This window comes from Podarcis vaucheri (assembly GCF_965113315.1).
Source record: "Podarcis vaucheri genome assembly, chromosome: 15".
Taxonomy (NCBI): Eukaryota; Metazoa; Chordata; class Lepidosauria; order Squamata; family Lacertidae; genus Podarcis; species Podarcis vaucheri.
The window spans coordinates 6,192,164-6,210,363 of NC_138753.1; the positions used below are offsets into that span (position 1 = coordinate 6,192,164).

Below are 18,200 nucleotides of genomic sequence, written 5' to 3' on the forward strand. Positions count from 1 at the left end.
CTCTGCACCAAAAAAGGCACCAGACCCATGTGCTAAAGAGGAAAAGTTCCAACAGTGAAAGTTTTTAGACTCATGTTTTTATTTTGTTTTGCTCATCTGGATATGTTCTTACCTGGCCTTCTCCAACCGTCTCAGTATCGATAACCGTGACAATCCCGGGAACCAAGGGACTGCGTCGGGTATTGCTGTGAGCTAAGATTTCTTCTTCTGTCGCTCCTGATGGCAAAGTGCCTGTCAGCTGGGTCACGACTTTCCCAACCATGGTGAGCCCGGTTTTTATGGTCTATTTAAAATGAAATAAAAAGAACGGTTAACGCAAAGCTCATTTTAACCGCAGCACTTGTTTTGCCCCTTGTAAGCAAGCTACACAGCAACAGCTACTTGAGAATGAAGGTGAAGCCCTTCACACGCTGCATTTCCTGTAAAAAGCTGCACCAAAGTAAGAAGGAATAATAACGCCAGAAAATGTATACATATTCACAGAACCTATTATTTAGCTGTGTGTGTGTGTATATGTGTATATATGTGTGTGTGTGTATATGTGTACATATATAAAGAGACACGATCTCTCTTTATATATACACACATATCTACACACACACACACACACACACACACACACACACCATCTTTTCCCCTGACGGGACAGAACCTAACTACTGCAGTTCCTCCCTGGCTGGGCTGCTGCAACACACTTTGCACAGGGTTTCCTTTGAAGATAGCCGGTATAATTTTACTGTGATTTTATTACCGAGACTGAAGAGCGGATTAATAAATAAGCAGCAGTGTCAACGTAATTGAAAAGCCGGTCTGGAAGCTGTAGCTGCTGCAGAATGCATACCTGGGAGTGGGAAGAACTGAATTCAATAGGACTTACTTCTGAGTTGGAGCGCCATTGTGAAATATGGAATTTGCTCCCACAAGATGTTGGGATGGAGGGAAAGGCTACCCATGGACACTTGCCACAATGGCTATGTTCTCTGTCCACTGTCACAGGCGGCAGGCTGAACACCAGATGCTGGGAATCACAAGTGGGGAGGTCTGCTGCTGCACTCAGGTTCTGCATTTGGGCTTCCCCCCTAGGCATCTGATTGGCCACTGCTGAGAACAGGACACTACTGGACTAGATCCAGCAGGGCTCTTCTGATGTCCTTCTAACTCAGCATATCACATCTGTTTGATTGGTGTACTCCTAAGTTCCCACTACCAAGAGCCTTTGGCCTGATCCTGCAGCCTCCTCTTACAGTCTTCTTATGTTAAGTTCTTATAAGCTTAAGGGCCTCTGGGAAATGCAGAAATGAGACCAGAGAAAAGGAAAAACTCATATGCAAAATGACAAAATGAAGCTCCTCATTCAAATTCCAAATGGTTGTGGTGTGCAGGGATGGGTGGGAGTACTGAGGGGGGAATCAGTTCAGATGACGGACTGGAGGACAAGCCACAAATCAATTGCAACTGCTTTGTTTAGTGCTAAAAACTCAAACTGCAGTGATTAGAAAACACATTAGTGTTCATCAATTAGTAGCCGAGCATTTGGCTTGAATTATTCATGGGGAAATGACTTACACACAAGACTCTGTTAGTGTGTTGTCAGGAAAACCTCTGAAGGGGCCAACAGAACCAGGCGCCACTGTGTATCGACGGCACCGATCCAGCCAGGAAGCCCGATTAACCTCTGAGATGCCTCAGTTGATGTACTTACCCTATTAATGCTAATGGAGATGCTACAACTTTTTTAAAAAAAGAAGAAGAAAAAGTCGGAGCCAGCCAGGCTTCATCAAGGGAAAAGTCTTTAGGTTTTTAAAGTCTTTTAGCAATAGACATATCCTGTCATTTGTGCGTCTTGGTGTCTTATCCCTCACCCCCACCTCCAACCTTTTAAAGCTCCCCCAACAAATGGGAAGGAATAAAATCCTTAAACAACTGGCATGCCAACAATTTCTTGGAAAACACACACATACACTCCATGCAACCAGATGCAATATGCACTGCCTCAGTAGGCCTATTGACGCGATCAGCTGTCTAAGGGTAGCAACCCTAGAAATCCCTGCAGCCTCTGGTAGCATGGTGTTAGAACCAAGCTGCTTTTGTACAAGGCCTGGACTGAGAATTCACACAAGCTGCTGGGAATCTCAAGTGAGGAGAGCGATGCTGCGCTCAAGTGCTACATGTAGGCTTCTCATTGGGGCATCTGGTTGGCCACTGTGAGAACAGGACGCTGGACTAGATGGAGCTTTTGCCTGAACCATCACTCAGGATCTTCTTGCAGAGCCTTCACACTATCACTCAGCTGCCCTTCGTTGCCTAAGACACGAATACCATCTCTGGAGGGGAGGGTATTTTCACAACACCCAGTCCCATAACAAGCTGAACCCAAATAAAGGGGGCTCTATTATCTCAAACAGAGCAGGGGAACCTGTGGCCCTCCAGAAGTTGGAGTTCTCATTAGCCCCAGTCAGCATGGCCAATGGCCAGGGATGATGGATGATGCAGTCTGGAAACATCTGGAGGACAAGAGCTCCCACCCACTCCTAGTCTGCCCATTCGCTTCTAGTGCCCAATTATTTCCTCCGTTCCCTCTAAGGTAAGGACATAAATAAAAGCATTGGACTGAATGAGAAGAACCAGTTTATTGGCTCCACCCTTTTAGCACCCAGATTTATTTAACCATTTAATTTGGGTGTGGGGAACCTGTAGCTCTCCAGATGTTGCTGGACTCCAACTCCCATCAGCTTGAGTCAGAACAGTCAGTGTTCAGAGATGATGGAAGATGTAGTTCAACACGATCTGGAGGGCCACAGGTTCCCCAGCCCTGATCTCTGATAAAAGGGGCCTAAAAAGGAACACTTGTACAACATTATTCTTCAAGGTTCTTCTAGGGAAGGGGGGGGGGAGATCCCTTTCCTACACACACATACACTACCGTTTTCGACAAGACATTAATCACTACCGTTTTATAATCCACAAGCGATTAAACAAACGTCTGTAATTACGAGCAGATGCAATACTCCAGGCAGCAGGAAAGGAACTGCATTATAAACGCACAGTAAATTTTACATAGAGAGAGAGATATGATATAATCAAAGAGCAGGTTAGAGAAAGAGCTTCATTTAATTTATTTATGCAGACGTAAGATGCCTTGTTACTGGAGGCATACAAGCACATCGCAAGGCGTACAAGAACATTACAACTCAGTCCTTTCCCCCCACCCAAGTTTCAAATGCATTCAGTACAACCATAGACTGGAATTAAAAGGAAGCTTTTCTGACCAAGAACAGCAGCTTTGTGTCTTCTTTTCTTATCTTCCTCCAGTAACATCTAGTAACTTAAAGCACCATAGTGCAAAGAGATTTGCCATCATGTTTCACAAGGTGTTGTTTGCAGAAGGCAAGGAAACATGGAGCGTGGTGACATTGGATCATATGCTTTGTTTCGATAGGCATTACTAGAGGAAGCAACAAAAGGCTACCCCTTGCGGTGGTGGCGGCCTGGTCAGAAGCTGCTGTCTGTTCCCACATCTGGCAAACAGGGTCACTGTGGCTTCTCAGGGGAGACTCAAGAACTAGCAACGATGCCTCGATCTGGCAAACAAGGTCACTACAGCTCAGGAATGTGTCAAGCACAGCTGAACGCTCCCCTATACACACAGGGGAGAAAGGTGATTCAACGTGAGTTTAAAGGAGAACCTACAAAATTTGCACCTTCCGAAACATTATGCAAGCAGAAAAAAGGCATCCTTCAAAACCTGCTCTACTCCAAATTCTTCAATGCAGTTCTTCCACAAAATCACATGCAAAAAAAGAAGCAGCATATAACAGGAAGAGAACATGCGAAATGCATTATATTAGTGGAAATTGCTTTGCAGAAATATTAACATTGGGCAAATTTGCATACAACATGTGTATATTAGGAGAAATTTGCATGTTTTTCATGCAAATTTCTCCTAATATACACATGTTGTATGCAAATTTGCCCAATATTAATATTTCTGCAAAGCAATTTCCACTAATATAATTAGTGGTGAACTTTCGTGAGAATCTTTTTTAAAAAATCACAAACTGATGTGGAATGTGGAGAACTGAAAAATGGAAAAATGAGAAACAGAGAGAAGTGGATTGTGTATAAGGGGGGGGTGCCAGTATTGTGGCTGCTCTGCTATTATTATCTTTAAACTAACTGTTTTCTGTAAGCTACTTTAAGCAAAAGGTATTTGTGGAAAACTGAGTATATAAATGAACTATGATTAATCGATTAAATATATGACCCCTGAGTAGCTTGAGTCCATGATACCTTAAGGACTCCCTGAGCCCTTCTATCCTGGGTTAATCAGTAAGCCCATGTGCAATGTCCCTTGTGCCACAGACGCCTGACGGGACTCCACTAGAAGTCAGGCATTTCATGTGGCTGATCTCATGCTGTGGAGCACTCTTCCATCAGAGATTCTGCAGGCATCCCTTGCTGTTAACCTTCAGACGTATCCTAATGACTTTTCTATGACCACAGGCCTCTACAGTTGTTCAGTTTTATTTTTTAGATGAGCCACTCATTCCTGTAGTTATTTGGTATTGCTCTGCAGTATCTTACATTGCCAACTGCCTTGACATTTTATGTGAGTGGACAGAATGTAAATACTTCAATAAATGAATAAATAAACCAGGGTTCCCCAAACTTGGGTCTCAAGCTGTTTTTGGACTACAACTCCCATCATCCCTTACTAGCAAGACCAGCAGTCAGGGATGATGGGAATTGTAGTCCAAAAACAGCTGGATACCCAACTTTGGGAAATCCTGAAATAAACAAATAAATGAAGAAATAGCTTCAAACAGAGAGTGGCAATGGCAGCAGGAGTCTTCTCCCATGGCACTCCGCCAGCGGCAGAGACCCCAGAAGCACTCGATTCTGGCAGAGCCCCTTCTTCAAGACCTGGCAGCCCCCTCCGGGTCCCGGCCTGGGGCAGCAACAGCAGCAGCAGCCCCCCTGCAAGGGGAGACGGCCACCCAGGAACCCCCGGCCGCCGGCCTCCCGCCTGACTCACCGCCGGGCTCCATTTCCTACCAGCTTCAAAGGGAGATAACTCAAACTCAGGGAGAACAAGGCTATCCATGACTACTAGTCCTACTGGCTATGTTCCACTTCCAGTACTGGAGGCAGAATGCCTCTGAAAACCAGTTGCTCAGAATCGCAAGTGGGGAGAGTTGCTGTTGCTGCCTTCAGGCTCCCCATAGGCATCAGGTAGGCCACTGTGAGAACAGGATGCTGCGTTCGGTGGGCCAGTGTCTTGACCCAGGATGCGCTTCTTTTGTTCACACATGCTCACACAGCGAGCCTTTCAGTGGGGTTGCATCAGAGTGCAGAAGTGCTAAGTTTTGATGCAGACAAAATGGGTACAAGTAGGGAGGGCACTGTCCCACTTTGATCCCGCCTCTGGGCTTCACACAGGAATCATTTGGCCACTATGAGAACAGGTTGGTGGATTAGATGGGCCCTTGGCGCGATCCAGAAAGGCTTTTCTTACGTTCCTATGTGGCCAGCAGGTTGGCAAAAGCTATCTTGCATTGGATGTCACCCATGTATTTTTTGAATTGTAATATTTTAACGTATCGTGATATTTTGAACTTGTTGCAGGAGTGGTGCATAGGCTCTAGCAGCGACGGCTGATTTTCTCCCCCCTTTGGTAATCTTTAACCTTTCCCATGCCATATCAGCTGTCCTCCTGATCCATTAGTGCTAATGGCCAGGCTCTCACATAAGCTGTTAGTATTCATTAAGGAGTTATCAAGTAACGAGAGAAAGCAGATGCCCGGGTGTTTTTGTTGGGGGAGGGTGTTTGAGGGTGGGGAGTGTCAAATCATTTCTGCCAGCTTGGGATTTAAAAGACACAAAGAGAGAAGTGACTACAGATGTTATTGAGTGACATGGAAACCTGGGTGTGTAGATTTGCTGCTTGACATTCAGAAGAACATCCTTCTTTTAGCCTGTCACGTCGTCAACGGAAATAAACGTAAAAGGACTTCTGTTAAAAATGCTGATAACATAACACCACTGTCTGCATTTAAAAAAAACAACAGATTTTATTTACCGTATTTCTCGCTCTATAACACGCACCCGACCATAGCACGCACATAGTTTTTAGAGGAGGAAAATCCGTAGGCATGCCACCCGTAGGCATTCCCTCCATAACACGCACAGACATTTCCCCTTACTTTCTAGGAGGAAAAAAGTGAGTGTTATGGTGCAAAAAATACGGTATATATTTTAAAAATGTCTGGTTTCCCATTAATGTGATGCCACGTTGTGGCATTATAGCATGACAGCCGGCTTTGAGAAGTGGCTAACACTAAGTTCCTGGTTTCAATCTCCCCTCCACCATGAGCCACCAAAACTGGCAGCTGGGGTGGCTGAACCTGTAGATTTCATTTTTTCTCAAATATTATGTTCAGTTTTCCACACTTCCAAATCAGTTTGCATTAAAAAAAACAACAAAAAACAGTGTGCATGAAAATTCATCAACACCTATGTGGAAATTTCTCCTAACATCATTTTTGTAGGCAGTTTTTCCTAATGTACACATTTCTGCAAAGTAATTTCCCCTAATATAATGCATTTTGGTATGCTGATTTCCCTAATGTATGCATTTTTATATCACCCCAGTATTTGCATTTTTGGACACATTGTTTGGCTGCAGGACGGCATTGCAAAATTCACAGAAGTGCCAATTTCAAAAGATGGCTGTGGTTCGTTTCATGTATGGTTTTGGTAAGTGTGAATTAGGTGAACTTTGCCTTTAAATGTGAACTGCATTGAATTTCTCCTCCATCCCTAGTCAGAAGTAGTGAGGAAGAGTTTGGATTTGATATCCCGCTTTATCACTACCCAAAGGAATCTCAAAGCGGCTAACATTCTCCTTTCCCTTCCTCGCCCACAACAAACACTCTGTGAGGTGAGTGAGGCTGAGAGACTTCAAAGAAGTGTGACTGGCCCAAGGTCACCCAGCAGCTGCATGTGGAGGAGCGGAGACGCGAACCCGGTTCCCCAGATTATGAGTCTACCGCTCTTAACCACTACACCGCACTGCCTCCTGGCTTTCCCCAGAACTGCTCCTGGGTTTCCCCAGAAACTGGGACAAAATGAGAATATGCTTTCACAATTCCTATTCTGCTGGAACTCAGGGAAGGGTAAAGGGTAACAGCCTCTGGAAGCACTTTAAAGCTTCTGAGCATCTCCCAGCCTAGAACCTGAATTCTCCCCTCCCTGAATACTCTCGTCATAGGGCATGGAGGAAAGGAAGAGGAATGGGAAAATAAAGCTAGCTACCAAAAAGGGGAGGGTTGTACTCAGTGGTAGAGCATATTTTCTGCATCCAGAAGGTCCCAGGTTCAATCGTCAGCGTCTGCAGGTAGGACTGGGAGATGCCCTTTCTCTGAAACCCTGGAGGGCCGCTGCTGCCAGTCAGTGTGGGCAATGCTGTGCTAGATGGTCCAATAGTGTGATTCAGAATAAGGCAGCTTCCTATGTTCCTAATACCCAGCTGATCCATCTGTTCCTGCTTCTCTGGATGGCAGCTAAGGCACCCTTATTTAAACATGCAAGTGGCAATCTAAAAATGAATAGTTTTGTTGTTGTTTTAAAGAATAGCCAAGTATATATGACAGTATGATGCTGCTGATAAAATTAAGAAAGGGAAAAAGGATACTGCTTTTCCTTCCCAGTAACAATGAAGAACTTGACAGACTACACAAGTTCAACACAATATCCCCACCCACAACTCAAAGGAAGGGAGGTCGACATTTGCCCTGAGCAATACAAAACCTGTGATTTTTCTCCCCATTTATCCGTGGCTCCATTGGCATTGGCAGTCATCATTATGGGACACACATTTCTTTTCCTTTTTAAGGTTTTATTTGTTTTTCCTAAGGAAATTGCATGACCTCTGCCTCCCTTTGTGGGTTTCTCTGGAGTTGTTGTTTTGTTGAGGTCAGCCAGGCCTCTCCAATTGAAAACTCCCTTTCTGATCCCTCTTCTTCAAAACCACCATGTTTTCTCTCGCAAAGTGAGAAGCTGGCAAGTTATAATCAGTAGAGCCTGCGAGAGCCAAGCATTTGCTGACCAACACTGCAATTTTGTTTTTGTTGTTAGTGAAAACAGAATGTACATAGGAATGCACATATGTCACAGTACTAGAGTGCAGCAATCGGTGTAGACAGATTTCGTATTCTTTAAACCAAGTTGCTAGTCCTTATAGCAGTAAAAACTCTTATATTCTCTGCCAACATTTACACTTCTTTATTTATAAAGGTAAAGGTAAAGGGACCCCTGACCATTAGGTCCAGTCGTGACCGACTCTGGGGTTGCGACGCTCATCTCGCTCTATAGGCCAAGGGAGCCGGCGTTTGTCCGCAGACAGCTTCCGGGTCATGTGGCCAGCATGACTAAGCCGCTTCTGGTGAACCAGAGCAGCACACGGAAACGCCGTTTACCTTCCCGCCGGAGTGATACCTATTTATCTACTTGCACTTTGACGTGCTTTCTAACTGCTAGGTTGGCAGGAGCTGGGACTGAGCAACGGGAGCTCACCCCGTTGTGGGGATTCGAACCACCAACCTTCTGATCGGCAAGTCCTAGGCTCTGTGGTTTAACCCACAGCGCCACCTGTGTCCCTTTCTTTATTTATACTTGTTCATTAATATATCCCACTTTTCCTCCAAGGAGCTCAGAGTGGCTTACACGACTCCCTCTCCACATTTAATCCCCACAAAAACCCCGCGTGATAACAGCCTGAGAGCTGCTTTACCCAATGAACTTCATGGGTGACCAGGTTGGCAGGTAGGGAATGACCTCGTGTTATCTCCCAAACAAGCCTTTGAAATAAGTTATTATCAGAGTTCGAGGACACACGCCAGCCAGGCAAAAACACTCAAGGAGGATGTGAAGAAGGATCAGTGAGGGGTATGTCCTGGAGAGACATCCAAGGGCCAGACAGAAAGGTCCTGGGGGCCACTTTTGGCCTCTGGGCCTGATGTTCCTCACTCCTGGGCTACAGCAAGTTTCAGTATTTTTAAAAGAAATTTCAGAATCTGTTTTCAGGGCAGGGCGGACTGTTGCTCTTGTATATTTGTTTTATCCTATGCACCATTCTGAAAACCTGATCTGCATTTTAAAAAAAATGTTTCAAATCCATCAATTAAAATGAAAAACGACGGCACGAGCCCAACCCCAGTGGCTGCTGACATACTCACTTTGGCTGCACTGATGACTGTGGCAGTGTATGACTGGATGTTGTCTCCACAGGCCCCACCCCGAGACTGATGGCACCGGATCAGCTGAGAAGAAAGAGGGAGAGCGCCAGTGTCACTCCTAGTCAATTGCACAGTCAGTTCTGACACGTTTAGATGCCTCTTGCGGGCATAGGATCCTTCCCTGGACTCCTCGTTTCATACAGATCGCGCAAAAACAAACAGCCCCCAAAACCTCAAGAAACTGTTAACGTTTTTCTCCTCTCCCGCTTTTAAAATAATCTTTTGGGTGCCACCCAGACTGTCATGTACTCTGCCTTTTATATATGTGTGTGTGTATTGTGTGTACACACACACAATAACTTTAGAATGGGGAAATTAGTGAGAGGGAAAAGATACAAAGCTGGCAGCCCTCCCGCAACATAAATCTGAGAGCCTGTAAGTGAGACTCAGATCCATGACAACTTGAAGCCGTTGGCATGCCAAGGACAGAAGGGTGCAGCATATTCTGAAATATATAGATATTATTGAGGGTTTAGAAAGGGTAAGCTTGTGAAAAAGCACCATGGCTCACTAATATATTTAGACACAGAGCCATCTTTAGCATATGTGCCGCTGGGGTGCAATATTTGATGCTATGGAGTAACAGAGCGACAGAGGAGGGGGACGGGGACTTTGGCTCCATTGCTTTTCACTGCCACCGATCAAGAGGGACTGGTATACTACAGTACGTATACATTTGGCGCCCACCAAAATTTGGCGCCTAGGTGCACCACACCCCTTGCACCTTTGGGTAAAGACAGCCCTGTTTAGACATATAGCTAAAAAGATATTTTGATTTAACAGGGGATTGGGCAGGAGAAGCAAGTTGGGTTGAAGCATTGACTCATTTGCACTGAGCTCGCACAGGTCCTTACATGGCTCCGTCCACATACAAGAGGAAAGCACCAGCAGGAATCCCAAGGAAATATTGGCGGAAGAGGGAAGAAATCCTTCTAAAACAGCCCAATGAGGACTGAGAGTGCACAGCAGCCATGGAGTCATGGCTGATTGTTGGAGGAGAGAATGGAATGAAGCAGCTGGAAACCTGATCAGGAGCACCCTGCCACGCTGCAGCATTTTGTTGCAGATCCCACTTTTATCTCCTGTTTGTATAACCTAATTATAAGGAGCTTCCTTACAACCATGAACAGACATGCCTCTATAATTATTTGTCACTAGCAAAATGGCTATTATTTTATGGCAGGCCAGGGATGGGTGGGTTTTTCCGTGTGTGTTCTCCTCGCATTTATTCTATGAAGGCTAGAGTTGCCACATTTCAAAAAGTGAAAAGTGAGCTTTTTAAAACTTTACCCAAAGTTCTTGAGCTTCAAAATTGCAAAGAAATGACATTTTTGAACTTTTTCTAAGGAAAATTGGCAAAATCGACACTGCCAACATGGGTTGCCATACATCTGGATTTTCCCAGGCATTTTGCAGACTTCTGCCTGGATACTGCTTCCTACTGCATGTCCTACAGTATTTCTGGGAAATTCTGGATGTATAGCAACCCTAGAAGGCATTTGGCACCATATCCAACTGAAACAAAAGCACATGCGTCTTCATCCTGTTACCTATCCCCCTCTCGCCCCATCTTTCCATCACTTGACTTCCTCACCGTGGAAATGTTGACTGTAAGCTCCTTAGGTCACAAAGCACCACGCACGCTGATAGCATAATAAATCATAATTATGATAGCAAGGGAACCACTAGGAGGCTTAACATCCTTGCCAACGTTCCTGCAATTACAGAACTTCAGTAAATGTACCTTTAAGCATTTGAGTTCTTACCTTATTTTCTGCATAAGCCAGCCACCGGCTTCCTAGAGCTATGGGGTTCATGTTTGGCCCTGGGCAAGGATAGCAGCCTGTTGGGGGGAAAGGAACACTGAGAATACTGGAACAGACTTTCTTATGAACAACAAAATACAGGGGAAACCAGAAGCTGCATGGGTGTTTATCTCAGTTTCTTTTTTCCACTGGAAAACTTGAGCTTAAACGAAGGTATAGTCACAAAGTTTCCCATTATAAAGGATGCTGCATTAGTTCAAGAATGAGGAACCTGTGCCCGCACCCTAGCTATTGCTGGACTCCAGCTCCCAATAGCCCCAGCTAGTGCTTCTGTTTCTGGCCCTGCCCAATCCTGGCATTCAGCCTCTGTAAGGTTACCCAGAAGGGAATGCAGCCTTCAGGCAGAAAAAAAGAGTTCCCCATTCTTGCTGTAGTTAAACATGGCAGTCATTGGACTCCAGGATATGGTATAATTCATGCAACTTGATCAACACGAACTATGTTATTCTGTCCCATGAACAGAATGGCGCAAGATGATGGGCTGCATCCAACTAAGTTTTACTCAGAGGAGACCCAGCTGAAATTAATTTGCCTAAGTTAGTCATGTCCATTACTTTCAATAGGTCTACTCTGAGTATGACTATTATTGGACAAAGCCTTCTCTTTTTCCATGTACGACCCCTACCCAGTATTCAAGCTTTCATAACTTCAAGGCTTGTCAAAGCATTGGGATCAGTTCTGCTCCAGACCCTCTGAGTAACTTCCCATCAGGCTTCCCAGTAGGCTATCAAGGCTGTTTAAAAAAAATGGTGGGTCATTTAGCCTTCTTTACTTGCTCAGAGGAATAGCAGTCCTCATCATAAAGCCTTTCAGATTTGTACATTTGGGGAGGTGGGGGGAGCACTGATTTGCTTCAAGGAGGTCTGAAGCCACAGACTGTCTCCAGTTTGGACTGTCCTATATATCATTACATTGGCCCCACATAAGCTTAAAGGGACATTTGACCCATCCTCTCAATAGGCAAGGAAAGCTGATATACTGTTAAAGTGACTTATACCCTCTTTACCCTAAACAGAACAAGGGGAAGAGGGGAGAGATACTTTTATACAATTCCCTTCTTGCCATATCCATTTTATATGGCTTTTAAAATATATGCCAATGACATCTATCATTCTCTTCATCTTGTCCCACTTAGATTAGTTTTGGGTTTCTTGAAAAAGCCTTTTCAGTAGACAGTTCTCTTCCATCCCTTCTAATGAACATGTCAGTGGGTTGGTTTCTCTTTTTCAAAAGAAATAAAAATAATTGTCTGCCTCTTCCCAGCCCAGTGGGTACTCAACACTGCTTGATCTCCCAACCATGGTCAAAAGAGCAAGAGCACCCAGAAGACTTCTAACCTCCTCTCCTATCACAAAGGAATCACCTTTTGTAGCAAACAATGGTTAGAAATGTGTCTACATCTATGGGGTGGGGTTAACTTCAACATCTGAGAATTGAGAGCTAACTTCAACATCTGAGAATTGGGTGTTTGGAGGCATGAATTTAAGGAACATGACAAGGTTAGGTACATTAATTTCAATAGGTCTACTCTGGGTAACACTTGGTTGAATACAATCTGTGGACAACGTATCACTATATGGTTATTAGTCATGAAATTGCAAGGAATGTGTGTGTGCAGAGGCAGTCTACACCAAATGCTGGAGGCACAAGCAATAGCAGAAGGCATCACCCTCACACCTGACTTGAAAGCTCCCAGAGGCATCTGGCTGGTTGCTGCTGAAGACAGAATGCTGGACTAGTTGCTGAACTATCTCCTAGCCACAATGGCCAGGTTCCGCCTCCACGGGAGTATGTATGTCTCTAAATACTTGGTTCTGCCCCCAACATAATGCCTGCCCTCCTAAAATAAATCCTGGCTATGCCTATGCAGCAGAGCTATTCTGATGTCATACTCATGCTCTTAGGATCATGACTTGTGCTGAGCTTAGGTGCACTGGACTATTCAGTCCAGCATTCTGTGGCCTCAGGGAGACGTCATTCCTAATGGTGCTAATTTGATATCCTTTTCACTGGAAGCTGAAAATGAGACCTGTGCCCCACCACCAAGCTGCAGGAGCTCAGTAGTCTGAGCATGGGTGAAGGCAAGCAGCTTCTATGAACTGTCTGGCTGCAAAGCATGCGCTCTGCCACTGAGCTACGGCCCCTTAAGATGTCTGGAGCACCCACAGAACTACTGATAAACTCCACCAAACTACTACAGTTAATCAAATCGCATGAACATTAAGAAGAAAGAGAAAGAAAGAAAGAAAGAAAGAACTATGCACACAGAAGCAAACCAACATGTTCAAGATCAAAGGGTCTTTATTCTCTCCCCATAAGACGCCACCACCCTGCATCAGCCAGATAATCCAACCAAAATGGGAACGGATCAAGACAAACAGAGGTGTAGAACGGGAACAGGGTAAATAAAGGATAGGAGGGGACGCTTTTGTTGCATGACACTGTTTATTCCCAGGAGACAGAAAAAAACAAATTGCCGAATCCTTTCAACTAATATTTTGTTTGTTCCTCCAAAAAGAAAGGGATAAATTAAACTTGTTTATAAAGACTATGAAGTAATATAGCTTGCAAATGTGTTTACAGAATCCCCTTGGAGATGAAAAGCTGTATAGAAATGCCACCACTCTCCCAGAGCTGTCGCATCTTCCATTGTTCTGAAGACTTCCTCTTGTTTAGATCTGCCCTTGACCTCCTCCCCAAGGGCTCCAACCCGGACCCTGCCAAGAGGAGACCCTTAATTCCTGGTGCAGTTTTGGCAAGGGCATTATGAGAACCAGACGAAGCCAAAGTCTGAGAGACTTCATCCAAACATTCTCCTGAACGCCCAGCCACCCTCATCTAGCCCCAAGATTATCTACTTGGCTCATCAGGGTCTCAGGCAGACAGTCTTTCTCAGCCCTGCCAATTGGGATCCTTGGGGCTGGAGACACCAGGGACTATTGGCCAGGGACTTTCTTGTGCCTTAGATCACCTCTACCCCAGTAGCATTCTCCCCCACCCCCCATAACATTGTCTTTGGGGGTGGCGCATTAGAGCAAGCCCCTGTCTTCTTCCTTTTCAGCCTCTTATAACTCCTCTTCTCCCTAAGCAGGGGCGGGGAACCCTTTTTCAGCCAGAGGGCCACTTCCCCTTGTGAGTAGGTTCCCTGGGGCCACATGCCAGTGGTGAGCAGGGCCAGAGGTGGGCTGGGCAATGGCTGCAACTCTTACTGTAGAAAACTACTGTGCAGCAAGGCCAGGTGGCTGTGGCCTAGGAGGGCGATGGTGTATAGGGAGTCTTGGGGTAGAGATGGAGAGGCCCGGAACACCACAATCAGCTCCCAAGTCTGAGAGTCCTCACCAGGGGTGCCAATTTTAGTAAAATATTGGTAGAGTCCAGGTGAGCCCTGCCCTGCACAATCACATGATGTAGCGCGCGCACACACACACCATATGAATGGGAATTCCTTTCAAATTTGTGGGGGGCTAGCCCCCTCAAATATTTTATTGGAGAGCCAAAGCAACCTTGGTCCCTAGGGGTCAGCTCCTACGTTCCTCACCACTTCCCTAAGAGGCTAGACACATCATAAAGGAAGCAGAGCAGACAGAGATCTGTTTGAGAATCCCCTTCAGGGGAGTCAAAGTCTACAAGAGTACTTAAAAAAATAAAAATAAAGCCTAAGGCGGCAAACAGCAGCAAAATGGCTCAAAGAGGACTGAGCACATGCAACAGCTACAGAACTGTCAGAAAGGAGAGGACCAGGATGGTGTAACCTGGAGAAGGGTATCACTGAAAGCAACCCTGAACAGGAGGATTCCTGCTATGATATAAGGATGCACTGTAACTTTTTGTTACAGGTACACTGGTCAGACACCATACATTTAAGGCATATTTACACCTACCTCCCAAAGAATCATGGGAGTTTAGCTACACTTCCAAGCACCCTTAACAAACTACAGTTCCCATGTTTCCTTGAGGTGTATGGGGTGGGAGAGAATGCATTTTAAATGTATGTTACAGATGCAACCAAATGGTTATTCCTGAATTGCAGGGGGTTGGACTAAATGACCCCTGGGATCGCTTTCAATTATACAATTCTAGGATCATGCTGGAGTCCGGCCTGGTCTTGCTGTGCTTCAGGCAAGAGTTCTGGCCTTAAGTAAGCGCCACGGGCTTTGGTCTGATGACCAGCCAAAGGCAACCCCTGAGATATGTGTGTGTGTATTGCACTACCCTGGCGAAAGCCAATTCTTACTCTCATGCTTTCTAGAAGCAAACCTTTCCAGGTGCAGGAACACCTCCAACCTTAATTCAGGGGGGAAGTGTATTGTGTGTATTATTATTTTTTGCCAAGGAGTGTTTCCATGTCTAGAAAACCGTGTTAGAAGCAGAGAGGGCGCGCTCAGCGTGTAGACATGCTCCAACCGCCTGGCTGCCTGTGACAAAGCCTTTCAAAACTCAAAACGAACAGGGCAAGTGGAGTTTAAAGTGGTTTCCTAATCAAAGACAGCTGCACCGGGAAGCTGCAACAACATTCACCCCTGCAAGACGGGCCAAACTTTAAAAGGCAAACTATTCCGTCTCTGGTAAGGTTTTTAATTCCGAGCAGGCCAGCCAGCAGAAGCGCTCTGTCTTCCTTTCAGGGAGGCATCCAAAAAAACAGCGTTCACATGCAACTGCTCAGCTACTGAAGGATGCTGGCTCCATAAAAGAGCATGCTATACCTGAGCCTTGGGGGTTTACAGAGGAGGGTTGTAGCTCAGTGGCTTTCCTCGTACAAGGTCTCAGGTTCAATCCCCAGCACCTCCACGTAGGGCTGGGCTGGGAGGGCTCTCCATCTGAAACCCTGGAGAGTTTAGCAGATGAAGGTGATAGGTGATAGACTACATGGGACTGGCTGAAATGACTGGCAGAATCCGTGACCAGGGGAAAGAGACGGCGGAGGAAGACTGGAAGAAATTTAAAATATATCTTAAGAAACATTGTAAAATTAAGGAATGCTAAAATGTTGAAGTTTTAGAAAAAAGGGGATTACAGCTGTAAAAGATTAAGTAAAAGAAAAGAATAAGGGAAAATTTGATAAAACCAAGGGGCAGGATTTGCTGCAACAAATTTGGAAATTGGGATGCAGAAAGGGGAGGTATGGGGAAGTCGGTGAAGTAAGGTTTAAGAAAAAAGGATTTGAAATTATACATGTTTGTTTATGTGTTTGCTTGTTTGTATTGTGTAATGTTTGTGTTCAAAAAAACTGTGAAAAACCAATAAAAATTTTATATATAAAAAAATGAAACCCTGGAGAGTTGCTGCCAATCCATGCAGAGAATACTGAGCTAGATGGACCATGGGTGCGACTCTTTATAAGGCAGCTTCTAATGTTCTTGAGTCAGCCCTATATTTAAAGCCATGAGGACTAGACTCTTACTTTGTTTTCAGGGCACAGACAGTAGCTCAGTGGTGGGGCATCTGCTTTGCATGCTTAAGTCTCAGCTTCAATCCCTGGCCTCCTCAGGTAGAGCTAGGAATGCCCCCTGGGAGACCTGCTGCCAGTCAGAGGAGGCAATACTGACCTAGTTAGGCACAGGACAGCTCCCTAGGCTTCTATGATGGCAATAGGCACAATTCAAGGTAAGGTGTTGAATTCAAAACAGTGGTTCTCAGTGTGAGCAGCATGAATTCTTGAGACATCTTTGGCGCAGGACATTTGGGGGGGGGGAGAGACTCACAGCGGGGTCTTGCTAACGGCCACACACAAAAGTCCGGCACCAGTCTTGCATTAATAAACCATGGGACTGCACAATCTTGACATATCAAGAGCAGAATCATCATGTTTTTTTAAAAAAAATATAGAACACAGTAAGCAGACTGACTAAATTCTCTAAGAAAAGAGCCTCTTTGGGGACTCAGATGTATCGCATCAATAGAAACTTGGTGCCAGATAATGGCTTCAGCCATCGTCTTCCTCCCCGGAGACCAAGAGCACATCATCAATGTGAGGTTGACAAGAGTCGGGGGAAAGTGGGGCCGGCACTGGCTGTTGGACACAGAGCCACTGCTGCCGTATCACCATGTCCCAATCGCCTGGTCTCTTCCGGGGGGAGAAGAGTCACCCTCCCCCCCTTCTAGGATGAGTAGTTGGCAGAAGCGCCGGAGCTGTCATAGCAGGAAACTGATGCACCAAACAGCCGTTTATTTACTTTTGATAAATGTGTCCCTGTGCCTCTTCCCCACTTCCTCCAGCCATCCCAATCACCGCGGGGGAAATGGGATGTTCTTCAGAGGACCATTAAGCGGCAGAGGAAGAATAGGCAAAGAGCACCATAAATTAACAACAGGCAGTCAGAGAGGGTTAAGGCAATTGACTTCTTGCCTTAAAGCCACGGGATCAAGTCTTGTCGGGTGGCCACCCCATCTAGTAACACCCCCCCTTAAGGGCAGAACATATGCTTTGCGTGCAGAAGGTCCCACATTCGATATCTAGCATCTCCTGGTAGGGCTGGGAATGTCTCCTGCTTGAAACCCCAGAGTCCTGTGTTAGGTGGACCAGTAGTCTGACTCTGCGTTCCTCTTTTATTTTATCTTTTATTCAGCTGCCTATGTCCCTCTTTTAATTAATCATTCATTCAGAACCACAAGGACTTGAAGCTTTTGAGAAGAAAGGCCAGAGCTCAGTGGCAGACGGAATACTTTGCATGGAAAATATTCTGTTCCTGACTTCTCCAGGTAGGAACATCTCCATCAAAGGAATGTACAAAGCTGCCTTATACCAAGTCAGACCACTGGTCCATCTAGTTCAGTGTTGTCTACACTGATTGGCAGGGGCTCTCCAGGGTTTCAGACAAGACATCTCTCCTGGAAGATGCCAAGGATTGAACCAGGGGCTTTCTGCAAACAAAGCAGCTGCTCTAGCACTGAGTTAGTGTTGCTTGATGTGGTACCACAGCCTTGTCAATGTCTGGATGTGTGCCAAGACTGCAGCTCAGCATCTCGTACGGATAGAGCCCCTTCTATTCTCCACCCCACCCCAACGATGGAAATCCATAGCTAAAGCAAGTGGGAGACTTCAGAAATCTGCTCTTCAGGTCAAACAACAGCAATTCTT

General features: G+C 45.4%; 1 protein-coding gene across 6 annotated transcripts in view; it reads right to left on the reverse strand.

Moving 5' to 3' along the window:
• BCAS3 (BCAS3 microtubule associated cell migration factor) overlaps positions 1-18,200 on the reverse strand; it is a 466,426-nt gene that overhangs the window by 374,842 nt on the left and 73,384 nt on the right. For all 6 annotated transcript variants that reach the window (XM_082200800.1, XM_082200797.1, XM_082200799.1 and 3 more), the window contains exons 10-12: positions 11,063-11,139; positions 9,237-9,320; positions 113-283 (exon numbers count right to left, since the gene is read on the reverse strand). In XM_082200800.1, the coding sequence (XP_082056926.1) occupies positions 113-283; positions 9,237-9,320; positions 11,063-11,139 (332 nt within the window). The remainder of the gene's footprint in view (positions 1-112; positions 284-9,236; positions 9,321-11,062; positions 11,140-18,200) is intronic.